At 45.2% G+C, this 26,322-nt stretch overlaps 1 protein-coding gene across 4 annotated transcripts; it reads right to left on the bottom strand.

The window, feature by feature from the left end:
* Positions 1-596: 596 nt before the first annotated feature.
* Positions 597-22,956, bottom strand: DYNC1LI2 (dynein cytoplasmic 1 light intermediate chain 2). Of its 4 annotated transcripts, XM_081107494.1 has the most exons (13): positions 22,721-22,956; positions 22,481-22,554; positions 20,141-20,257; positions 14,153-14,383; positions 10,964-11,133; positions 9,765-9,858; positions 8,722-8,857; positions 6,543-6,654; positions 6,029-6,088; positions 4,998-5,039; positions 4,491-4,608; positions 3,568-3,684; positions 597-2,406 (listed from the first exon to the last, which is right to left on the bottom strand). In XM_081107494.1, the coding sequence occupies exons 1-13, from the start codon at positions 22,825-22,827 to the stop codon at positions 2,306-2,308; spliced, it is 1,479 nt and encodes a 492-aa protein (XP_080963620.1). In that variant the 5' UTR covers positions 22,828-22,956; the 3' UTR covers positions 597-2,305. The 4 variants fall into 4 exon arrangements, with proteins under 4 accessions (XP_080963620.1, XP_080963622.1, XP_080963621.1 ...); XM_081107496.1 differs by lacking the exon at positions 14,153-14,383; XM_081107495.1 differs by lacking the exon at positions 4,998-5,039.
* Positions 22,957-26,322: the final 3,366 nt, after the last annotated feature.

Here is a 26,322-nt window from a genome sequence, read left to right on the forward strand (position 1 = left end):
AAGGCTGTTTATTGTTTGGCCTTTGGTTCCAATGCTTGAAAGCCCCAAAATAACAAAAAGACCCTCCCATCCCCCCACCTCCCCAAAAGAACCCTGCAGCTCCCCAAAGTTGGTAGACTTTGGCAACCACTAAGCACATGACACTATGCAACAGTTTCTTCTGATACTAGGAGCATCCATTTGTCATGAGAAATTAAAAGTGGTCTTCAAGAAACCCTCCTTCACAGAACACAGGTGCCTTAGCATTTCATCGGTTTTAGTACATTTTACAGTGACACAAAAGTGCTTATCAGTTTAAATCATAAAAAAATAAAATAAACGAAAAGTAAAATGATGCTTTAAAATTTAAAATCACTCCATATCCCTCTTAGGCATGTGCCTTCCCAGGAATCCTTTCTTGTTCCTGAGGTCACTCCTTTTGTGCCCCACTCCCAGCCACTACAGAGGAATTAAGTGACCCCACCACTAGTGTGGTCACAGCTGTTGGGCATCTAGTGGTCACTACCCCACAACTATCACTCCACAGTCAGTTTACTGTCATTACCTGGACAATTTGGTAATTGGAAACCACAATACATTAAAAAAAAAACCCTGAATTTAAAAAGGGTGAAAAAGTATATTTTCAACAATAAAACTGGCACAAGAAACATGTTTTATGTTTGTCAGAAAGGCAAGTAAATACTCAGCTTTCTCCTTAACAGTGTTCAGACCTTTACAAAAAAGCAATTCAAGACAGTTTGAGAGTCTTGTTCTATAACATAGGATATTAAGTTATGCCCAGTACTATGTTAGTGGTCAGTCAAATCTTGTACGTAAAAGTAATAACATTAGGGAAGTTATGCTCAGACACAATACAATAAACATTCATATAAAAAAAGTAAACTCCACATATATGAACTGTGGTTTTTCCCTTGGTTTGACAACAAATGTTTTAGACATTAAATTAATGGTAGTGTTTGCATTTAAAAGCTCTGTATCATGTATAAAATTAAAAGTGCCATTTCAAATCCACAGAAGTCATTTCCAGAATGGTGTTGTGACATGATAATGTGCATGAATTTGCCCTAAATGGAGACACCTGAAACTCTTATTTCCATAAGAAGAAAAAAAAAAAGAAAAGCTTCATTTTATGAAAAACACAAAACAAGAAGTATATCATTTTCATTTTCAATATAAAACATTCATTTGTTTGTCCATCTCATAGCACTGATCCGACCAGGGAGCTAGGACAAAACCCTTTTGCACATGATGGCTTCCACAGACAGTAAGGCAGGGATTGGTGCAAGCCAATTAATCAGTGTGCAATTACATTAAAAACCTCCCTCAAACTTTCTGTAGTACTTTGCATTATAGTAAAATGAGAGGCTGGTCACCCATTCTCTACTTGTAGGCCAGCCTGTGGTAGTAAAAAAAAAGAAAAGGTTTTTGAAATTTAAAAAACAGAGCAGGAGTTATTAAAAAAACACTATTTAAAGTAAACTAATTTTGTAACTGCCGACTTTAAACACATCCCAGTGACTGTCTGCCCCACAGTGCACATGCATGGAGCCCAGCACCTCCCATGAGAACATGGCCTCGGCCAAGCACGTGAGTCCCGGGAGGCTGCCATCTTCCCCATCCCTGTGTCAGCTCCACCTGACTCAGGCACACCCACACTTAACACATCTTTCATAAATTAAAGATGCATTCAGAACAAGTCTAATTCCCATTTTGCTTAGTGTTTAGTTTGGAAATGCTTCTGATATTAAGTCTTAAAAATGATTATTCAACTTCTACCGAACACACAGTATTTACTAACACTGCTCATCTCCTCCTTCCTTCACCTCCTTCAACGTTCAGCTCCCCCACCATCACTTCTCTCATTCCTCCTTTAAGCCATTTTTGTTTCCTGGACTTTCTGCTACTTAATCTGCTTCCCAAGAACAAGTGAATTTGCTAGCACGCACCTGGTCAGACTAACCATCTGATCAATGATTTCCCGGTCTCATTTGCTCCGCCCTGAAAGAAAGAGGGCTCTCTCTCTTTTCATCTACCTTCCCCTCCACATGAAGCCCCAGCTGCACTTGCTTCCCACAAGAGAGCAACATGCCTGCGAGTCCAAGGTTATCCTTAACAAAGGGATCTGACACATAACCTTCCTAAATGTGCAATTCACACTCGGACAAGCCAATGAAGTTTTTTTTTTTAAGTTCATCTCCCCTGCCCCCAAAAACTGATAGCATGTGCCGTATCAGAAAAATCCTGGTCTTAGCAGATCAATATATATAGTTATTTGGTCATTTTACATATGCACTTTTAAGGAGGATCAGGCTTCATTTTCTGTTGAAGAGTTTGTTACCATGGAGTCTGGTTTTCGAGTCATCCTATCCAGTTCTTCCTGAACATTTGTCAACACAGTCTTTTGTCCTTTAAAAAAAAAAAAAAAAAAAAAGCAATGATGGGTTATTGAAAAAAGCCTTTTTCATCACAATGATTATGAGGCAGACCTAAATTCAGTCCTTCTTTATTCGAAATGTCACAGGTCTGTGTTCCCCCAACCAAATAATTCCTATTTCCTATGAGGGGATACCTGCTCATAGCCTGGGCCACCAGACCAGATTCTGAGTCCATAAGAAGTCAGGAGCCCCTGAAGGCCCAGGCTGACCTGAGGATGGAGTGATTCCCTGATGGCATCCTTTGATACGAAAACACCCATTAGGGAAAACACTGTATTAACATATCTTACAGCCAATGGAAAATTAAGAGCCAAGAACTTTTAAAATGGCCTCAAGCTTCCAGGGAAAATGTGTAATTCCCAAGGAACTTGGTTATTTGTTTCAGAGACTTCTAAGATATAGACTTGCTCTAAAGACATAAAGGACAGATGGAAGGGGGTGAGGTTCCTAAGCAGGAAAAAATTACAACCCTCCAGTGAGACAGTGTGTTCACAGCTCCAGCACATGGTAAGACTGGGGGGCAGTAAACAAAAATCCGTGTAAAGCATCACAAGAAATTAAATAAATAAAATGCCAATGGTACACTCTAGACCAGTGGTTCTCAACCTTCTGGCCCTTTAAATACAGTTCCTCATGTTGTGACCCAACCATAAAATTATTTTCGTTGCTACTTCATAACTGTAATGTTTCTACTGTTATGAATCGTAATGTAAATATCTGATATGCAGGATGATCTTAGGCGACCCCTGTGAAAGGGTCGTTCGATTGCCAAAGGGGTCGCGACCCACAGGTTGAGAACCGCTGCTCTAGACCATGACTCCAATGGACAGAGCTTCTACACCAGGGGACATGTATAGGTTAGGACCTACCTCAACTCACCCAACAGTCAGTTCCTGAGAACCTAAATGTACACTAATCCCACCATAAATGTGCCCAGGAAACCTGCTCAGTAATAAGGTAATCCTACTGTAAGTATAGTCAGTATAAAGCAGAGAAGTGCTTCCTTTGCTTGGCTGTTTGCAGGTCAGGTTGATTCGGTCTGCAGGTCAGGTGAAATCACTCTCCTGTCCAGCTCCCACCTCCAACACCCCTCAACCAGAAGGCTCGTAAGTCTCCAAGGGTCCTTCAGTACCTGACTTCTTGGCTGTGCTCTGCACCCCACCAGCACCAGGACTTCCAGGAGAGCCTGTTTTTTTACTCAACAGACTGTTGAAGAAGCTAGCCAACACCCCTTCACTTGCTGCATTATCTAAGGAAACATTAAGAAAAAAAAGCATCACACAAACTGGACAACTCAATTAAACAAATACAACCTAGTTTTCAGCTTGGAATGATCCAGTAGTGGCTACTGTCTTCCTAGGATTCTGAGCAATCATACAAGTCAGCATGATTAATAAGTGGAATCCTGTTTAGATTTCCCACCAGTTTGGAGGCACAATAGATAACCTGTGCTTTACATCATCTCCCTGTCCACAAGTCCACAAGACAGTGTTTTTCAAAGTTTTATAATCCCGTAACAGTCCAAAGCTGCTGTGAAAAGCTCTTATCCAGAATAGAAGTCAGCCATCAAATATGCAATAATAAAATTTTGTTTTGAGGTCTTATTGCACCCAACATCTTTGGGTATTAATTACTAAGTCAGTGGGAAAAGAACTATTTCAACTAATAAGTAATAGAGTTTCACAGGAGAAGTGAAGGGGGAAAAGTCCCACAATTCATAAATGGTAATCAAATAAACATAATAAGAAACAAAACTAAGGACTTAAAAGACACATTTTAATGTGACTTCTTATACTGTATACCTCTCCAAAGGAATCTGCACTGCCTAACCGAGATCTTACACAAAGTCAGGTGCAAGGGCCACCGATCCCAACAAAAACACAGGCCTTGGCCGCTGCCAACCACAAGCCCCTCCCCTTGAGAGAGGGGAGGTGGAAAGCAGCCCTTCTTGGGGAAGAAAACAGCCCATGAGTCTCTACCTTCCAAACCCAGCCACGCAGTCCCCACAGAGCTGAGGCGTAGGACTAAGCCTCTCTCCAGACACAGGATACATACTTTTGATGTTTGGATCCGGCTTCTTTACTGACGTGCCTGGGGAGGCACTAGGCACGCTGGCTGGCCCTCCCCGGCCCTGAGTTCTTGGAGAGCCAGAGGGTCCTCGTGCAGGGGATTCCTAAGTCCAAAACCAACCCAAGTCACACATAGGCATAAAAATAACAGAAAATACATACTCCAAAAATGAAACCATCAGTCTACAGGGTATTTCCAGTCTAGGGAGAAGGATGATAGGACAGGGCGTTTGCTCCCAGCTCAGTCCCTTTCTAGACCTGTTTCTCCTGAGAGAAGAGGTATCAAGATAACAAAGCCTGTTCACTCAAATCCCAGAAGAGTATTCCTTCTTCAGATATTTTCTGAGTTCCTACTATGTTCCTGGCCCTAGGCCTTCGGGGGACCAAATTCCCTTTGAAAATACAAAAGCCCACACACGCTCTTACAAATAATGGTGTAAGACTTGAAGACACCCAAGACACTGGGCCTTGACCCTCTGTTTAAGGTACTCACGGAAGCTCTCGTGGGCGTGGCTGGCTGCTTGGCAAGGAGTGACTGCAAAGAGAGGGACATACTGGCCATTAACCAAGGCCTGCCAAGTGCACTGAAGGTCTGGAGAAACACTTCCAAGTATTCCACTAGAGGGCGCCATTAACAACAACCAAGTCATGGGTTTAACACTAAATGCAAAAAATTTCAATTGAGTAGTTTGGTATTTGGTGAAAAAATATATTCCAAGTAACCAGTTTTAAAGCTAAGGAAGCAAGGAGAGCACAGAAGGGAGGAACAGTTGGCAAAAGAACTGTTAACACCCCCTGCTGACCTGCCTGCTCCACCAGACATGTCATGTCTAACAGCAGACTGGTGGCATGTCTAACAGCCCAAGTGAAACAGGTGAGACTGAGTTTGCATCCTGAAGGCCTCTGCTCTGGCCTCACTGGTCAGCTTGGGGAAGTTACTTTTCTCACCTACAAAATGGGTGTATCAGCTCACCTGCCTTTATTCCCAAGGATGTAGAGGGCTATGTGAAATAATGAAAGTGAGTTCAGGGCACTTGCCCAACATGGGAAGTATTATGCTAGAAAACCTACATTTCCAGTCAAAAAAAGTACTTAAAAAGATAACTGCCCTAGCCGGTTTGGCTCGGTGGATAGAGTGTTGGCTTGCGGACTGAGGGGTACCAGGTTCGATTCCGGTCAAGGGCATGTACCTTAGTTGCAGGCACATCCCCAGGAGGGGGTGTGCAGGAGGCAGCTGATCGATGTTTCTAACTCTCTATCCCTCTCCCTTCCTCTCTGTGAAAAATCAATAAAATATATTTAAAAAAAAAAAAGATAACTAAGCCCATCACTGTAGAATCTGCAAGGCAGGCAGGGATTCCCTGAGGCAGGTGGTCTAACCCCTACTCTGCACCAATTCTAGAAATGGAAGGAAACAGGCCTGCTCGCAACTCCTTTTGAAGCTCTCTGATGACGGTGACCTTGCCCAGGGGAACTGGCATTTCACTCATGAGAAGGCCTCTGCTCTGGCCTCACTGGTCTTACCTGCTGCTTCATTAGGAACACCTGCTCATCCTCTGCTGCCAACTCTTTGTCATGGACCAGCTGTGAAGGGACGAGACACACTCATTTGTGGTCAGAGGTAAAGAACATCTGAACTATCAAAATTCATGCTGAAAGGAGAATCTTGGGCTAGGGTCTCCACATGGGTATGGGCAGTATCACTGCTGAGACTTTCTGAGACCAGCCGTGGCATGTGGCCAAGTGACTCTGTAAAAGTCTGGTAGGTTCTAACACCTCCTAGGAGCAAGGGATCAACTAAGTAGTTCAGAAGTGGTGGAGGTACTGTCAGGACCTAAGGGGAAACGTCAACCCCACTGCATCACTCATGCCCCACCCGAATCCACCTGCGTAATACCACACTTCATCTAAAGATTTTTTCTTCTAAAGCCCTTGGATTACTACCCCCTGGATCGGTTAATGTGTAAAACCTGATTCTTTATAGGTTTCTTTTCCTATTAAAAAAATACCTGTAACCCTTAGTGATTGATATGGGTACCTTTCTCACAGGAGGTTTCATGATAAAGTCTTCATATGCATCTTCTGGCTTCACAGTTGTGAAATTTTCATGTAAAATGGCTATTTTCTTTTCATTGTCCCAACCAGCAGGTCTAAAGGCAAAAAAAAGGGATTGACTTGTTTTTCCTAGGACTGCCCTATAGTGTACAGAGCACACTCTGGGTTAGACAGGACTCCTGGATGAGCTCCTTTCCCACAAAATCTCGTCTCCAGTTGCTGGGTTGGCTTGCAACTTTCAGTAGACAAGCCAAAATTTACTGCAGGTATAACTCATCAGATCAACACTGTAGGCCCTGCTGGGATCTTACTGATTACACATGCTGACCCACAGCAAGTGTTCAGAGCCTTCCCACACCTCCATCCAGAAGAGCAAGGACACAATGGAGCCCTGTTCTAAGAGGAGAGAATGCTGAGACCAGCAGAGAGGCCACAGCTCAGGATGGGACTGTTTCTCTTTGCCATGCAGGCACCTCTCCTGTGAGCTGTTTCTCTGAGAACTCTTCTTTCTGACAAGTTTCTTATGGATTGGTTCATACATTTTACTAGTTTGGGAAAATCTACCATGGAGCCAAGAGGAGAACCACGACCTGCACTATCCTGGGCTCAAACCAAAGGGACACAAAGAGTCTTACATGGATGCTGCCCAGCTTGACACCACAGGGCAAGATGGTACCCAGGATCCATTAGGTTAAGCCATAGCCAACAGACTTTCCTAAAGGAGCAAGTTTAAAATGTCCTACATTTGAACCTTAGAAGTTCTAAAAGATGGTGACTGATTGGTCTCACAGGCCTCTCATTCTCCATTCAATTCCTGCTCCACAGCTCTAAAACCAAGAAAGTGCTTAGGCAGGGGTCTGCCCCCAAATCGCTCTGCTGACATCATCAGCTCCCCAAAAGGCAACTACCTAGAGGACCCAAAGTGCAAAGGGGCAAGGCGTGATCAAGATACCGCCATGACCCATGCAGCCTTCAGAAGCTACAAGATACTTCTCCACTCCAAACCAGCCCCAAACCCAGCCAGTCTCCCTGCTCCTCCTGCTCCCTGGGGTCACATGTGGTCTGGGCACTGGCTGACTCCAAATACATACTGCCCTGCACTTGTGCCACTGGCTGCTTTAGACAACTCTCTAATATCAGTCCAAGCCTCTAGGTTTGCTGTCTACAAACAGCCCAAGTGAGGTTCTCCCTGAATGTTTAGGAGGCAATCCATTCAGTCCCGAGCTCTTGGCTTTCACACCTTCAGTCTTCTCATAGACTGTCCCTCCTGCTCCTCCATTCTTTCTGGCCTGCCTGGCCCACACCACTCATCCTTCTAGCATCACTCTCTCTGCCTTCCCTGCTGCACTGTCTCCACTATCCCGCTACTCCCCTACCTCTCCTTGGCTGTGTGTGTGTGTCTTTATAGTGCCATGTGCAGGGACCACCTCTCATTCATTTCTGTGTACTCAGCATAGATCCCAGGTACCTACAAAGTGCTCAGTATTTGCTGAATATCCTGTAATTCTTTTTTAAGTCAAGAGAATATCTAAGACTAAAAACATCGATCTATGGCGTAAGTCCTCTCAGAGACCACAGCTTCAACATTTATTTATGCATCCACAGCATTATCATTCTCCAGTGAGTGAAAGACACCAACTCGAGCAAACAGGTACCCAAACCCCTGCCCAGGGGCTCCCAAAATGTGAAATGCTGGAAACACACTAAGCAGGCAGTACAGCCGAAGCCCGTGCTGACAGGGATGCCTGCTGATGACCAGAGAGAAACCAGATGCTTCGACAGAGAACATTCAGGATCCCCAAAGCGCCAATTCCCTCTACTTCAACTCCCTCCCTCGGCTAGTATTTTACCAGAGTAGACAATAAGTGGCAAAAATGGCTGGATTCAGTTTTGGCAACTTGCTCTCAAGGACGGAAGGCAGCACCCGTGACCTCATGCTACCCACTTCTCTCAGACTGGAGGCAGAACGGCAAGTAATCTGGGAAGGAGCGGAGAGGGAAATGTGGGTGTACCTATCACCTGTGAGGTCCAGCCCAAGCACCTTGCCCCAAGGCCGCAAAAAGCTGGCTGTGTAAGACAGAAGGCACCTTACTTGGAAAGATAAAAAGTAAAGAGCAAATGTACAGTGAAGAATTTGAAAGCATCACCTACAAAGAACTCACATAAAAACTGCATCCTTTTCCACAACTAAGGCAGGCGTGGTAAAGTGGAAACCATACGTTTTATGAACGATGTACTTATACAACAAGTCAAGGTTTTTTTCTTCCTTCACTGATGTGTAAATCAAGGCAGCTCCATCTAAGCAATCTGCTTAAGGAAAATCAATTTACTACAGGAAACAGAAGCAAACACACACAAGCACAATCCTCACAATACTACCCATAGGTTGACCAGTTTTTGATTAATATATAATCAATAGAAAAGCGTTGAAATTTTAAAAAACTGAAAGGATAATAACAGCAGACAAACCAGGTCAAAAGTAAAGAGTATGTTGCTAGTGGGCCATGCAGTTCCTTTTTTAACATGTAAACTTGTTTTCTGACCCATTAAGATTGCTTCTTAGCAGTCGAGTTAATAGCTCTGAAACTAGCCCAGGAAAACACCCTCAGGATATCCAAGGTACAGATTCTTTCCCACGCAGATGCTCACATGTGATTAAGTTTATCATTAAGCACATTTATGAGATGGGTACCTACATGTACTGATAACCACTACTGAGCTGGACAAGCTAAAGGGTCCAAAGGAAGTGATAGGAACGTATCCCTCACTCCCACCCTAGGGAGTAGATCTATGGCACCAACTGCTATTGGATAGATACTGGACTCAAGGAACTACTGACACAGCATCTTTCTCATGGACAGCACAAAACACTTGTAGCATCTAAAACAATAGTGTTGGGTAATTAAACCTTTCTGCAAAAGAAGCAAAGTTTAAAAAGCTTTCCAAGATATGATAAAAGTATCTTGGTAATAAAATCAAACATCAGCTTCCTTCTTAAATATAAAAGCCTATCAAATATACAGCATTAAAAATAAAAGTGATCAAATATAGGCAAAAATTCTTAAATCTCAAATTCTAACATAGTAATATACAAAACTAGTAAAAAGATGTATACATTATCTCCCTGGCAGGATCTTTCTGGATTCAGGAAGTACTTATCTCCTTGAAGATGCCCCCGGGCCCCAAAGCAGCACCCCAAGGATACACTGGAGGCAGAACCTCCGTAGATGTGACTGGATAAAGTCGAAGTGCTCGTCCCTGTAATCATGCTCCTTCTCCAGGACACTCACGGCATCGCACTGCAGGGAAGACAGAAAGAAAAATGAGTGTCTTCTTCAAGAGTAAAGTATCACAGCTCCAAAGAAAGCCACAGGCAAAAGTCCAAGCATTAATTAGACAGACAAGAGTGAAAGGCAATTGGACAGCCCAGCCGGTGTGGTTCAGGAGTTGAGCATTGATCCATGCATCAAGAGGTCACCAGTTCGATCTCCAGAAGGGCGTGTGCAGGAGGCAGCCAATCGATGTTTCTATCTCTCCCTCTTCCTCCCCCCCTCTCTAAAATCAATAAAAACATATATAAAAATTCTTTAAAGAAAAAAAGCAACTGAATATTTTTTCTCTTATCCTGGACCTCAGTTTCCATATCTGTAAAGTGGGAATATAAGAACCCTGATCACCTCACTAAGGTTCCAAGAATCAAACAAGGTCACATCAAGAAACAGGCCTACTGGGCATGGTTGGGCACTGCACATTCCACAGGGCTCCGTTCTCGCAGAACCCGACGCAAAAGGTACTCCCTATAGTTGGGCAACACAGTGGCTCTGACTGGGAATGAAGTACTTTTGAAACTCAAAATGTTTTAAAGCCATTCCTTTTTATTTTGTAAGAGACACAACTTTGTTACTCTATAACTGAACTTAATTTCTATTCCCACTTCATCATTCTGCAGGATAAAAGAAACTGAAATTTCAAGTTCCCTTCCTTCTTTTCATAGGCTTATGTTCCTTTCTGAAAATCATATCAAGTCCAACAGACTTTACAGACCAAAGCCCAAAAGAATTCTGCTCTTCCATATATATTTTTCAACATTAGTTTGGGCTAGATGAACTGGTTTACACAGCCTTATGAAAACTGTTTTTAGTTCTAAGTTTGAATCACTCAATAAATTGACAGTGCTTCATGGAGAGATCAACCCAGACTATGAGCAAACTGAGTTATGTCATGTTTCCAGCAACAATGTTTAAATGACATTTTCTATGCTGGCATATTCAATGTACCTTAATGAATCCTGAATTAGCCCAACTCTCCCTTGGGAAGACACCTAATTAAAGCTTCCCAGTTTCTTTCAGATGGTGACTGTTCACTGGCCAAATTGAGTCAAGTTTGCAGCTCCCTGGCACACACCTTTGTGCACACCACCAACACTGGGATCCCCAGATTATGAGTCAGCACATTGTCACCAAGAGGCAGGGCAACATTTTCTTCATCAGGACCCGAGGTCAGAGGCCCTCTTCTCTGTGGGGAACCTTGACAACCTTCTTCTGGTTCAATATAGTCTTGAAAATCTTTCACAACTATAGGTGAAAAAGGAAAAGAAAATTACACACACAGAGATACATGCCAGCTTTAGAACACTGAAAAAAGGTAGGAACAAGCACAAAACAAAGAGAATTGTGACAAATTTCCTAATTGCACCCTACTGCAATATTAGGGATTTGGGGATGATGATACAAAATGCCAATTCAGTTTGAGCATTATAACTTCAGAACAGCAAAAACATTCCCCTGGCCTGGCCGGTGAAGCTCAGCAGTTGAGCATCGACCCATGAACCAAGAGGCCACCAGTTCAATTCCGCATCAGGGCACATGCCCAGGTTGCGGGCTCAATCCCCTGTGCATGTGTGCAGGAGGCAGCCGATCAATGATTCTCTCTCATCATTGATGTTTCTCTCTCCCCTTCTCCCTTGCTCTCTGAAATCAATAAAAAATATATTTAAGAAAAAAAATCCAAATAGCCCTTGGCAGAAAGTTCCCCACCTCTGCTCTACTTGATAAGCAAGGGAACCCCCAGGCATAAAGCAGGAAAGACTAATCTACACACAAGCACAATCTTCTGGCGGCTCTGTCCCCTCGCTCAGGTGGGTCCTGCAGCCAAACTGCGGCCACAGATTCAGGACCAATGGAGAACCTAATTCTGCAAGACAGTGGCTGGCCATGGAACAGCTTTCCAAACTCAGCAGGCAGAAGACTGGTGCTGGATTGGAAACTAGGTTGGGTAGCAACCCTTCGCTCATTCAATTATAACACCTAAAGTCCCATTAATCTGGAAAGCGTTGAGTCCTCTGAGCAAAAGGATAGACAACTGCTTTATTAAAATGTAACCCAAAACCAGCAGTAACAAAGATACTCCTTCACCATGCAGAGGAGGGGTGGTGAATACAAGAGAGGTCCTCAGAAGATTGACCAGAGTCATGAGGCAGGGACTGGTTCCAGCAATTACTTGTTGCCTTCCAGTGTCCTCTCTCTTCTTCTTCCTTATAAATGAATCAAACCCTGATACTTAGATCACATGGCCACATAGACTACAGGCACGAGTCCTTCAGCCCTTCTTTCCTCTTCCTCCATCCTGCTGTCTGGAACAGGGACGTGAGGGTTAGAGCTCTAGCTGTCAAGAGGAAGAGAACCACACCCTCGAGACGACAAAGCAAAAAGCCAAAAGGAACCAGGGTCCTTGACCTGTCTTCTTAGAGCTGCTTTCCAGGCTTGACCTGCCTACCTCTGGATTTCATTTACATGAGAGAGAAATAAACCTCAGTCTTGTTTAAGCCACTGTTACTCTGGTTTTGTGTCACATGCAGCTGAATCCTAAGTGACAGACATCATCGACTAAGAACACAAAATGTAGTGTGTCACTGTCATGGGAACACAAGCTCCTAAGGAACAGGCATCTAGTCTGCTGTATGCACCCCCAACACCTAGACCAGACCTGACACAAGAAGGACACTTTCCCTGTCTGGAAGGAACAATATCCTTGGCTCGATCTCTATTTTTTTTTTTTTCTGTTTTAACAAATCTACAAAGTTACATATAACTCTAAGAAAACAGGTTCGGAAACTGAATTCGTTAGTGCATTAACCCACTCATCTAGGCACAATGCTAAACATGCAGTGAAAGAAAAACTGCTTTTCAGCCTCAGAATTATTCTGAGAAGTTAAGTTGTCTTTAGGATCTCTATTTCAGGGGGAAAAGAGGCTTTATCTAGAAAGGTCAGTGGCTGGAGACAGATGAGCTGAGCTGCATACCAATCACTGCAGCACACAAAAACACAGCAAACCAAAGATTAGATGCAAAACTCCTTATTTAAGCTAATGTGGGACAGGAGCAAGTTGGGAAGTTATCATAGGAAGACACATAGCCAGAAATACCATTTGAAAAGCACACCAACATTCTGAACCCTTCTGCCAGGAAGTGTGAAGATCCCGTGTGCCATGCCCCAGAAGCCCTCATTAATTCACTAAAGGGAATGATGTCATCCTGTGGAAATAAGCCAAGCTGAGCCAAGCCTGCCTTGGCCAAGACTGCTGCTGCCGCCGCAGCCACCACAGCTCCAGTCCTTGCCCCTGCCCCTCCCATTTTCCTGGCAAGTGGACAGAAGCTGATGTAACTGCACAGAAGCAAGGGAAAAGAAAAACAAGCTTCTGAACCACATTAAAGAGAGAAAAAAAAAACTTCCTTTAATTTGAAAGTTCTTTGTTCTCAAAAGGACTGGGATATCCTTAGTTTTAAAATAGCCTTTCGTTTTAATGACAAAAAACATCCTTCCTATTTATATGAACTAAAATCATATTTGCTGGATCCCAAAATGAACTAAGGTAGGAGTGAAAGATGTGTCTTGTGGGCTTCCTTTGAGCCTGCCAATAAGAGGGTCCATCGGGCCTCAATGGAATCCCAGGCAAAGGACTCAAGCTGCAGGGATCACAGTAAGTCCCCATACCACTGACGCAGGCAGAGAGTAATAGAAATATAAAAAGATGCACAAAACTGATCACATTTTGGGGGGTGGGGGTGGGGGAGGGAAAGCCTTATTTTACAAGAAAACCAATGAAGATAATACAAAATATTGGTTCATTAATATTCTTCAACTGTGACACTTGATATAAAAACTGCTTTAAATACTTTTTTTAAACCTCAACTGAGGATATTTTTTCCACTAATTTTTAGAGAGTGGAAGGGGGGGAAGAGGGGAGAGAGACAAATATTGATGTGAGAGAGACACATCAGTTGGTTGCCTCCCGCACACACCCAACTGGGAGCGGGGAATGAACCCACAAGCCAGGTACAGGCCCTTGTCTGGAATCGAACCTGTGACCCTCTGGTGCATGGGCCGACGCTCTAACCACTGAACCGTGCCGGCCAGGGCTGCTTTGACTACTTTTTGACTGATTTTACAGGAGCGACTGTAGTGGTGCAAACAAAACACAAACACTCTGCAAGGGAAGCTTTGCAGCCTCTCGACATTGTCAAAAGAAAGGTGGTTGGAACCACCCAAAGAGACTACTGAATTTTCCCATTAAGAAAACCTTATTTTACTTACACTTCCGTTCCAGCTCCCTCATTTCTTCTGGTGGAATTTTCATTTTATCTATGTGCTCACGTAAAACACTAGCCCATTTCTGCAGAGATTCCATCACAGCCCAAGGCCTAGACATGTCTGCAACAAAAATGACCAGGGTCTCCGGCAAGGATTCAGCAGAAACTGCAAACTTCAGCAGGCCTTTGTGGTATAGGTCTCCATCCAGAATCCACACGTTACAGCGTGTGTGATCTAAGAAAGGAAGTGAAGCTAAGTTACTACCTGATAATGACCACCAGCACAGCCGAAAGAAGAGCCACACCAGAAAACAACTGGAAGGTGACAGTCACAAAATTCCACACAGAACACAAAGAGATGCTTAACCAGAAAAGGCCCAAGTGCTCAGTGGACAGCAACTCTTGGTCAAGATGCCTAGGGACCTGTCTAAACTTTAAACTTTTTAAACTACTCTAACTTACTGTGTCCACGTTATAAAAAGATTCCACACCTTAGCTTTCAATAAGAATTAAAAGATACTAATAAATAAAGGCTACTGGTCAATTGTTCCATAGTCTAAATAACCTATTCTCCTTAAAACATCAGCAATCTGTGAGGGAGCAAGCTAAGCTGCTGAGCCTGTGGTTAAACACACTTTTTTGTGTGTCAGTCACACTAAGCAGTAGGTTCACATATTACAAAGGGTGCCAAAGAGACAGGACACCTTTGTATTTAAATGCTAAGATAAAATCATTACTTATATATTTTGAGATGTGAATCACTGGATACCTGATGATTTAAAGAATTACAATTATTTTTGATACAACAATATGGTCATTTTTAAAAATCCTTTTTTTTTTTTTTTACATTTTTAATCCTCATCCGAGGATATTTTTCCATTGATTCTTAGAGAGAGTAGAAGAGAGAGGGAAAGAAAGAGAAAAATATCGATGTGAGAGAAATACATCGATTAGTTGCCTCCTGCATGTGCCCTGACCAGGGCTTGGGCCAGGGAGGAGCCTGTAACCACAGTATGTACCATGAATGAAATCGAACCTGGGACCCTTTGGTCCGCAGGCCAACGCTTTATCCACTGAGCCAAACCAGCTAGGGCTAAAATCCTTATCTTTTAGACATACATATGGAAGTATTTGCAGATGTAATGACACGCCTGAAATTTGGTTCATAATAATCCAATTTGAAGTGAAGAAAGAAAAGGGTGAGAATAATCTATATATACTAGAGGCCCAATGCATGAAATTCATGCAAGGGGCTTGACCCTCGCAGCCACAGCTTCGTCTGGAAGGTTGTTCAACTGTCTGGTCTAATTAGCATTTTATGCTTTTATTATTCAAGGTAGAAACCTAAGCGACCATCTGGCCGGTAGCTATGACGCACAATGACCACCAGGGGGCAGACACTTAACGCAGGGGCTGCTGAGGTGCAGTGACTTGGCAGCTGTTGTCCTCGGGCGACACATGTGGAACCAGAGAAGAGGGAGCTTGATTCCGGGGGGTGTCACCTGAGAACCGCCCCATGCAACCTGGGACCCCTCGGGGGATGTCAGAGAGAGGGTTTCAGCCTGATCCCTGCAGGTTAGGCCGAGGGAACCCACCACTGCACAATCTGTGCCCCAGGCCTCTAGTAGTTAAAATAAAATTCATCAAGAACTGGTAACTATTGAAGACAAATGATAAGTAAACTGGGGTCCATACTAGTCTCTCTCTATATTTTATACTAGAGGTCCAGTGCACAAAATTCTTGCAGGGTTAGGGTGCCTAGGCCTGGCCAGCAATCAGGGCCAATCAGGTTCCCCGCCTCCCCCTTCCTTCACCACCCACGTGCTACCACCATGTGGTTCCCTGCCTCCTCCTTCCCTCGCTCCCTCAGAACCCTGCCATGTACCATGCCACTCCGGTCAGCGCATGTCATAATGAGCAATCAAACTCCAGGTCTCCTGGTCGAACTCCTGAGGGGACACTTCATATATTAGCCATATATATATATATATATATATATATATATATATACACACACACACACACACACACACACACACACACACACACACATATATATGATTATATATAGATAGATAATTTTTGTTTTCCATTAATAAAAAGTTAAAAACATTCACACAATGTGCATGTGCTGACATTTAATGAAACATATTTCCAAAATCACAACTGGATGACCAAATTATAAAGATAATCCTCCAAATTGATAATATATCTTAAAAAAAGTTTAGTCATCGTGTTTAAGGAAAAAAAAAATTTTCAAAAGCGCGAGGGAAAAAAAAATGCATCGAGGAAGAACTCCTACAATCAAAATACAATGTCATTAAACGTTATTTCCCAATAAATTCCAACATACATCTTAAAAATGTGTCTGCTGTTAACTACCTTTTTTTTGCATAATCAACATACTGTAAAAAATACTTATTATCCTGACTTTATTTCAACAGTATAATAAGGTATCTACATCTAGCTAAACTTCCAAAACTCTAATACATTTTATTTTTCAATTATGGTTTACATTCAATATTATTTTGTATTTCTTTCAGGTGTATCAAAACTCTAATACATTTTAGGTAGCAGTTTTGGACTGGGTTATGTGAATTCCTTCAAAAATATTGCTTTGTATATAAAGGCTACAGATTTTAAAGCCTGCCCCTTACCAGGCACAGTTCCTTTTTTCAGTCTCTCTTCCCACTGCCCACTACACGTAACTCACCCAATATGCATGCAGATCATACACATCCCATGTGCAGTTAAACAAATGCCCCCAACCCTGAAGGCAGTAGTCCTTTGACATGTCATGTCCTACCACAAACCAGGAACAAACTATATTTATAACCTAGTCTCATCACATAATAGTAATAAAAAGCCTACAGCTGAAAGATATATAGCTAACCACAGATTCAAAGAGGAACCTGCAAATAGGTGGCCTAGAAAAAATCCCATAAATGCCAAGACCAAAAAGTTTTTAAGGAATCTGAAATAAAGTTAACATGTACTTCAACTCAAAGGCAAATGAATATGGTTAATATGGCCGAAACCGGTTTGGCTTAGTGGATAGAGCGTCGGCCTGCGGACTGAAAGGTCCCAGGTTCGATTCCGGTCAAGGGCATGTACCTGGGTTGTGGGCACATCCCCAGTAGGAGATGTGCAGGAGGCAGCTGATCGATGTTTCTCTCTCATCGATGTTCTAACTATCTCTCTCCCTTCCTCTCTGTAAAAAATCAATAAAATATATTTAAAAAAAAAAAAAAAGAATATGGTTAATATGATGTGTTGGCATGAAATATGCTTGTGCCATCTTGAAACAGGACGCCTTAGAGTCACCGACTATCTACACCATGTTTTTCAAAAGGCACTATAGATACCACTGTGTCTTAAGCTCTGAGCTACACGTGATACATACCACCTCTCATCCTGTCAACCTACAAAACATGTATTACCCAATTCTAAAAATGAGGAAACAGGTGCAGAGTGGTTCAGTCAGTCACAACTAGTGGCTATATGGGTTTCTGAACCGGTTCTGTGTGGCTCCAATGCCCAATTTCTTTTCACAATAACCATGCTACCCAACAAAGACAGGAAGCAAAAGACTCAGACACATGAGACCCTCTAGGCCTGGCTCAGTTGCTCTACTCACGCCGATTCCATTTGGCCTAAATGCCACCTGAATGTCTCTGTCCTTTTTACACAAGAAGAATCCTCAGCACCAGGTCTACCTTCTACCTTCTTTCACATCCTTCAGGGAATTTTCAGCATGGCAAAGGAAACCGGGGAGGAGGAGGAGGAATAAAGTCCCTGGAGTTCTAAGATTACCAGTAAGTTACATTAATACAGCGCAGTTCTCCAAGCTTTATCAAGCAATCCTTACCCGAGGCCTCTTATTAATAATGACTCTTGGAGATCAAAGAATTATCATACTGGAAAGGACCTGAGTCCAGTTTCTTCATTTTAGCAATAAGGAAATAGAGGGCCAGAGGTGGTGAGATCTGCCCTCTTAAATATAATCGCCCTTATATCATGATCCTTACTGTTTAAATGAGAAAAGGAAAACATAAAGAAAGTAATTTAGCACAGCTGGTGTGGTTCAGTGGTTGAGCATCGACCTATGAACCTGGAGGTCACAGTTTGATTCTTGGTCAGAGTACATGGCCAGGCTACAGGCTCAATCCCCAGTAGGGGGCGTACAGGAGGCAGCCGATCAACGATTCTCTCTCATCAATGATGTTTCTATCTCTCTCTTCCTCTCCCTTCCTCTCTGAAATCAATAAAAATATATGTATAAAAAAAGTAATTTAATGACTATATTTCATCCTTAACTACATAACTTTCCTATAAATAAAAAGACCTAGACACCAATAATTATTTATTTTAGAGCCATTAAAATAAGTAACAGTACAGGAGTGACTCCTATACCATCTCCCCGTGGCCCCAACCCTAAAGCCTAAGTTTATAAAGGAGGCAACTGAGTAATGGTAACCAAAAACCATTACTCCAATCCAGCTCATAATTATACTTACAAGAAAGAATTATGAGTCCTAGCTGGTTTGGCTCAGTGGATAGAGTGTTGGCCTGCAGACTGAAAGGTCCCAGGTTCGATTCCAGCCAAGGGTACATGCCCACATTTCGGGTTTGATCCCCAAAAGGACACATGCAGGAGGCAGCCGATCATTGTTTCTCTCTCTCTCTTCCTCTCCCTTCCTCACTGAAATCAATATAAATATATACTTTTTCAAATGGTAAAATGATACCTAATCCTTATAAGAGTGCTTACCATGCATTATTAATCAACCCAACTACTCTGTAGGTAGAAACTATTACTATCCACATTCTCAAATGAAGACTTAAAAGAGAATATTATCACATACGAGCTCCTATTCCTTCCACTGAAAGAAACACAGGAAATTAGCATCTTTACACCTTCACAAAGAGACTCAGAAGAGTCTCCTGTGAATATTTGTTGAACTATTACATTCTGAACCACACCCATTTCAGATCCTCCACTAGAACCAGGCAGAGTAACAATGGATCAGTCTGCCATACATTTCTCTCATAGAAAAGTCCAGAGCTTTTAAAAACATCTTATTACCTTTATGTACATCTGGAACTACCTTCAGTGTCTCCTTGTAAGTGAGGGTTACCCAGAGCAGCAGCTGACAGCCCTATTCCCCATTTTCAATAACATACTCTAAAAAGAAAAGTGAGTCAAGTCCTATAAAGACATACACTTCATCGATTCCCTGTGAATTATTCTCCAAGAAAGAATATACCTACTAAGAAGGGTTCCTAGTGGCTACTGGGCTCAAATTAAAAAAACACACACAAAAAAAAACAGGGCCTAGCAGCCATTTCTAAACCGGGGCCTCTCATGCAAACCATGCTTCAGGGAGAAGCCTGCACCAAGCTGCCTGCCTCCTACACTGACTGCCTTTCTGCACTGTTTCTGCCATCTGAGCCAGCCCTTACAGAGGAGTCCCTGGAACCCTGGAACAGCCAACAGGGCTGAAACTTCCCCAGTTCAGTAGGAGCTACACAACTAAATCCCCATCAGCATCTTCACTGACCAATCAGGGTCTAGGGACAGGGACTTCTGTCTATAAGTCAGCTTCCCTCTACCTTGGGAAGTGCACTTCCCTTTTTACTGAAGACAGAAGACTGTGTTTCCCACTGAAGATGTTTCACTGGAGCAGAGCCAAGCTGCCTAGACAAAGAGAGGCCTTGCCCCAAGGGGGCTTCCTCAAAGCTAGGCGCTGCTCCCTCACTGAGATGTTCACACTATTAAGCTGTTCTGTAGCTGTGCTGTTTTCACAATTGAGCTTTTTGCACTAAAGTTTCCTTCTTCACCACACCACAAATTGGGGATTCCTGTTGGCGTTGACCACTGGTTGACAGAACTAAACAGAAAATCGAGAATGCCTAGCCATGTTGCAGGAGCTGCAACCAAGGTGTCAGAGCCCTGCATGCAACCCTCACCACGGACCAACGCTTCACTCACCATCGCGGTCCTCGTCATGGACGCTGAGGTAGAGATACTCTAGGCCTCTTCCTTTTTTGCCATGCTCAGCTCCTTGTAGTTTAGTCATGAGGGTTGTTTTCCCAGAACCATCTTCACCTATAAATAATGGGTATAAGACAAAGTGTACTGTTTACTGTAGGCAGGGATGAGGAGTCTTGACATTCACATGAAGAACTATGAATTTCCTGCAAAGCCTGCTATTGAGGTCTCTCACCTGCATTCATAAACAAAGCAGGCTTTGCTTTAAGAGTGGTTGGTGTGGGGAGGGGTGATAAAGGCGGCACATCCCAACATCTAAAATGAAATTCTATTGCAGTTGTCCTTATTTACAAGGGAAGGGCTAGAGCAGGTCCAGGCCCTATCTACAATTTATAAGACATGCATTTGGAAAACGGAAAGTAAAAGGTGGAGCTAGTTGCTCACAAAATAAACTTTTACCATAAGAAAAGCAAGAAATCTTCCAAATATAATTAACAACACAGGAACTCTGAACTAAAAAAAAAGTCTGATCCTGTGTCACAATGATGAAGAACGGAAGCTATTCTTCACTTTTCATTTTAGTATATCTCTTTCATAAGCATCCTGATGGCTAGGAAACTAATGAAAATAATTACAGACCTACGCAAAACTCTTAAGCACAATCTCAGTAATTATCAAGCACTTCCTCATCCCCCTCCAGCCAACTAACCACCACTCCCCTCCAAAAAACAAACCTTAAACATCAAGAACCACCACCACCAAGGAATATCACTAGGCACCCCTGGGATTTAATAATATGAACCTACAGGAGAACTGAAAGGCATTCCACAGATCAAAGGTCTCCTTCCCCATCCCCAACGCCACTACCTCACTCAGGCCCTCCATCAGGACCGCGTGGTACCCAGCAGGTACTGTCAGCCTGACTCGAGTACCTGCTCACGGTGAGACACCTGCTACTCGGCTGCCAGAATTCCCTTTCTACAGCCCAGATCTAGGGCCCTGATACCCTACTTCTTAAAGATCTCTAAGGGTCCTCTCTCATCCAGTGCAATGGTCCTCACCTACAGAAGACCATCTGCTCCCTTCCTTGAAGGGATTGCCACCAGGATTAAGGGAGGGAAGGAGGTGAAATAAAAGGTCCTTGACAATCAGAGGCCTCCAGGAGAAAAGCATCAGCTCCTCAGCCTTCCACAATCTACCCCCAATACACCACGGCAGTCATCTCACACAAACAACTTCCGAAAGCTCCCAAACCCCCACACTTTTTTTAAAAATACATTTTTAATGATTTCAGAGAGGAAGGGAGAGGGAGAGAGAGATAGAAACACCAACGATGAGAGAGAACCATTGATCGGCTGCCTCCTGCAAGCCCCCCACTGGGGACCGAGCCCACAACCCCCGGCACGTGCCCCTGACAAGGAATCGAACCTGGACCTTTCAGTTCCCAGGCCGACGCTCCATCCACTGAGCCAAACCAGCCAGGGGCCCCCACACCTTCTGGTCACCTCTGCGCCCCTGCATGGTGACACTTATCCTTCAAAACACCTGACCCCCCAAAATCACAAATCACCCTCTTTCAAAACAGCACCAAGCAGTGTGATGCTCCCACAAGAATCTGCCGAGGCCTCGCTGGTAGAGGGCACTCAATCACCAACACATCTGTGTCTCCCCCACAGAGACCCTGTCCTGTCTGACAGCTCTCTGTGCTGCCCGGTGCCGGCCCACAGCTCCCACTCAGCAAGTGGGTTTTTGCCCTATGAGCGAACCCTGTCCAACTCCCCCACTTGCAGGATGAGACGGAAACCAGAGACGTTCAGGGCCCTGACCCCGGTAACCCAGCAGCGAGGGCTGGAATAAGGCAGCGAAGTCTCCGAGGCCAGCTGTTCCGTGCAGAGTCCCTTCAACTAACTTCGCATGGAAATCGGGGGGCGACTCCTGTACCATCTGCCCGACCCGTCACCTTGTTCCCCGCCTGCTCCCCCTGACTTCCTCGCGTACTCCCTCACTCCCCGCTCACGTCTGGTGAACCCGGAGGTGAGGTTGCGAGCGCGGGAGTCGGGAACATCTGGAGGAACCCGTTGATGCTGCGGCCAAGAGACTAAGGAATACACCGGGCCTCCCCATGCCAGCCATGCCAGCATCACCGGGCTCTGCAAAGGCGGCAACCCCCAGCCGCGGGCGGGGGGCCGGGCCACGCCCCGGCTGTCCAGCCTGGGGCTCCAGGACCCCGGGCGAGGCAGGCTGCGGGCAGGCGGCAGGAGAGGCCAGCGGGGACCCGTGGGAGGGGCGCCCGCCTCCCCACCCCGGCTCCCCGGGCAACGCCCCGCCGCCGGCGCTCACCGAACACCAGGATGTTCTTGCCAGACGGCAGCTTGGACCTGGCGCGGGTGGACACCTCGCTCAGGATCGAGGACCTGCGGGGACAACGGCAAAGCGGTCAGTCCCGGCTCCCGCCTGGACCTCCCCGGCGCCGGAGGGCCCGTCCGTCGGTCCGACGGTCCGGCCCAGCCCGGTCGGCTCCCCGCCAGGCCGCGCCCTCCCCGGCCCGGCAGACCCAGCCCGGACGTCTCGCGGACTCACCAGAGGCTCTGGCCCTCCTCTTCCTCGCTGGTCAGGTCGCCGGCGGCCGCCACCGCGGGCCCGTTGGGGCCCAGCAGCACCTTCTTCTCCACCCCCACCGGCGCCATCTTGCCAACTGCAGCCACAAAGAGGGCCCTCCCCCGGGCCCGCCGAGGACCCGCGAGGACCCTGGCCGGGGCGCCTGCCGCCCGCCGGCTCCTTCGCCGCGCCTCGCGTCGCCTGCCCTGCAGGTCCGCGTCGCCGGTCGGGCGCCGCCTGGAACGCGATGCCCACAGGCTCCCACGGGTCGTGAGGCCGCTTCGCTGGCGGGAGGCGGGCGGCGGTCAGGCGGCAGCCGGGGCAGCCCTGCGCAGGGAGGCGGCGGCGGGAGCGAGAGCCGCGGGGACCGGGCGCGCTGGCGGCCTCTGCCGGCCGAGCGGTGCAACAGCACCCTCCCCGGGTCCTCGCGCTGGCGGCTCCCCGCGCCGTCGGAGGCCGAGGCAGCCCGATGGACAGACGCGAGAGGCCCAGGTTTTGGAATGAGACGAATCCCTACATTGCACCGTTTATCTAGCTCTTACTTGTGTGCCAGAGTCACATTTTCTCCCTGAATCGAATCTAACCCGTTTACAGACGAGGAACCTGAAGTTCACAAAGCTTAAGAAACCCACCGAAGAACTCCACGCTAGAAGATAGCGTCCAGGTCCTTGCCATCTTATTCACAGATACTGACCGGTTGGTTAATCAGGACTTTGCCTAATCCTAATCAAGCCCCGCATGGAAAGATGAGCCTTAAACCAGACCTCCAAATTATCATCAATACATAAATATCCCTTCTTTCGCCCCCTCCTTCACTGACCCTATTAAGATTGTGTAGTCTTCACCGCAGTTGACAATACACTTGAGTTTACTTTATAAACAAGTTAAAAAATATTATCAGGAAGCCAGCATTTGGCGGCTTTCATTGCCTTTCTTGGGGGTGGGGAGGTGGGTAGAAAAAGGAAGAGATGTGAAAGGGGAAGGGATAGGGAAGAGAAAGGGGAACGAAGAGGATAATGGAAGAAAAGGAGAGAAAAAAAAAACATTTTACCTATCAAACTTAAATTTAGGTGTGGCCACCACCTGAGGACTCCTGCTATGTGCTCTGTGGAAACAGGCTCACTTTACAAGGTGTTTCTAAATATCACAAGGAAGTGGGATATAGCAGAAAAGCAGCCACCTACCTGGGTTTCAGATGGGTAGGATTCTGGTCCTGGCTCTGCGAAATGGATTGGAGCAGTGGTTCTCAACCTTCTTAATGCTGCGACCCTTTAATACAGTTCCTCATGTTGTGGCGACCCCCAATTTCATTGTTACAAATTGAACATAATTAAAGCATAGTGATTAATCACAAAAACAATATGTAATTATATATGTGTTTTCCGATGGTCTTAGGCGACCCCTGTGAAAGGGTCGTTCGACCCCCCCAAAGGGGTCGCGACCCACAGGTTGAGAACCGCTGGCATAGACGAAGCAACAGGAGATCCTTAGCTCTCTGGGAAGTCAGAGAAAAGGGACACTGGGGAACAGGTTAAGGGGTTAGCCTGGGATGAGCTGCTGTTGCACAATGCTCCTCTGGTTGCAAGTCTCATGCGGTCCCTTAGAATTTAGGAGAGACGTGCCTGGTGCCTGTGGGGAATGAAGAGAGGGAAGGGAAACGGAATGGTGGGGGCTGCTCCCCAGAGAGCAAGCAAGCACTGGGTCCTTTATCTTGAGGGTTTCATCTCTTTCTTGCAGGCGGGAATATTAGGGGAGGTCTCAGGGGTGTGTTTCAGCAGAACATTCATCAGTTTTCTAGGCATGCTCCTTCAGGGTCGTGGTCTCCACTGATTGGTCAGTGTCAGGGCAAGGGGTCATTAGTCATTGCAGCTGGTCCTGGTGTCACCCACCTGGTTTTGCTGCTCTTCTGAGCCTGCAGCTGAAATACAACTGAGGCCTAGATATTATCTCTAGGGAGGTCTCTGCTGTAAATTGTCCTGCCAGTTTGTTCAACTACCTTGTTCAGTTTCCACATTCCACTTGTCCTGGCTTACTGGCCTGTCTCAGACCTATATGCCAACCTGGATGTAAGGTTCAAAAGGGATAATGGGAGTGAAAACCCATTAAGAATTATCCCTCGGGAAATCTGGGAAGAGTAGGCAGTGTTGTAAAGCCATAAAAGGTTAAGCAGGGTCTGAATTCTCACAGGACAGAAGATGAAGTTGAAAACTACAGGCCAGTGAACTTCATCAGCCCTAGGTAAAATTCTATAATATGACCAGTTGGAAAAGATGGCACCACATTTACAGTTTCTTTTTTGCAGGAATACCAGATAGGAGGTTACTGCAGACATAGCAAATGTAGATTTCAACAGGGCATTTGAAAATTCACATTATAGATAAGAAAGTGAAATGTAGGTGGGATTGAGGCTTGTGAAAGACCAGGCCCAAGGGGGCTGATGAGCAGGGACCCCAGAAGAGGCTGATAGGGGCTTGCTTCAACCCCCAAATCTAGCCCAGCAAATTCAGGGTGCCTGTGTGACTTGGATAAGCATGCAGCAGAACACTCATAGAAGTTGTGGATGACCTGAATGAGGAAGGGATGCCTAATGTAATGGATGACAAACTGAGTATAGACTAAACCCAACAGGATGGAATTTAAAGTTCTGTTGTAGGGTTAAAAATAAATGCGTAAGCCCTAGCTGGTTTGGCTGAGTGGATAGAGCATCAGCCTGTGGACTGGAGGGTCCCTGGTTCGATTCCATCAAGGGCACATGCCCAGGTTGCGGGCTCGATCTCCAGTAGGGGGCGTGCAGGAGACAACTGATCAATAATTCTCTCTCATCATTGATGTTTCTTTCTCTCTCTCTCCCTACCTCTCTGAAATCAGTAAAAATATATTAAAAAATAAAATGCATAATATAGAAATTAATAAGTTATAATCTATAAATCATAACTATATTAACTATAACCTGAGGGTTGGTCATATAGAATGCCAAGAAGCATTTTAGGTGAGGTCCATGAAACCTCATTGGGCAGCCGAAACCAGTTTGGCTCAGTGGATAGAGCGTCAGCCTGCGGACTGAGAGGTCCCGGGTTCGATTCCGGTCAAGGGCATGTACCTGGGTTGCTGGCACATCCCCGGTGGGGGATGTGCAGGAGGCAGCTGATCGATGCTTCTCTCTCATCGATGTTTCTAACTCTATCTCTCTCTTCCTCTCTGTGAAAAATCAATAAAATATATTTAAAAAAAAAACAAAAACAAAAACAAAAAACCTCATTGGGCCTAGCAAAGCTGACGCCCTACTCTGTGAGCCAGGCCACATTCTTTCTGGACAGTGTATAAACAGAGGTGTCCAGTGGTCAGTGATTAAGCTCAGAAAGGGACATGACACTGTTCTAATGAAGCATGAAGTAGCTGGGACTCATCAGCACACAGGATAAGATGTAGAGAGAGCCCTAACCGGTTTGGCTCAGTGGATAGAGCGTCAGCCTGAGGACTGAAGTGTCCCAGGTTCGATTCTGGTCAAGGGCATGTACCTTAGTTGCGGGCACATCCCCAGTAGGGGGTGTGCAGGAGGCAGCTAATCCATGTTTCTCTCTCAT

Source organism: Myotis nattereri (assembly GCF_964212035.1).
Source record: "Myotis nattereri genome assembly, chromosome: 15".
Taxonomy (NCBI): Eukaryota; Metazoa; Chordata; class Mammalia; order Chiroptera; family Vespertilionidae; genus Myotis; species Myotis nattereri.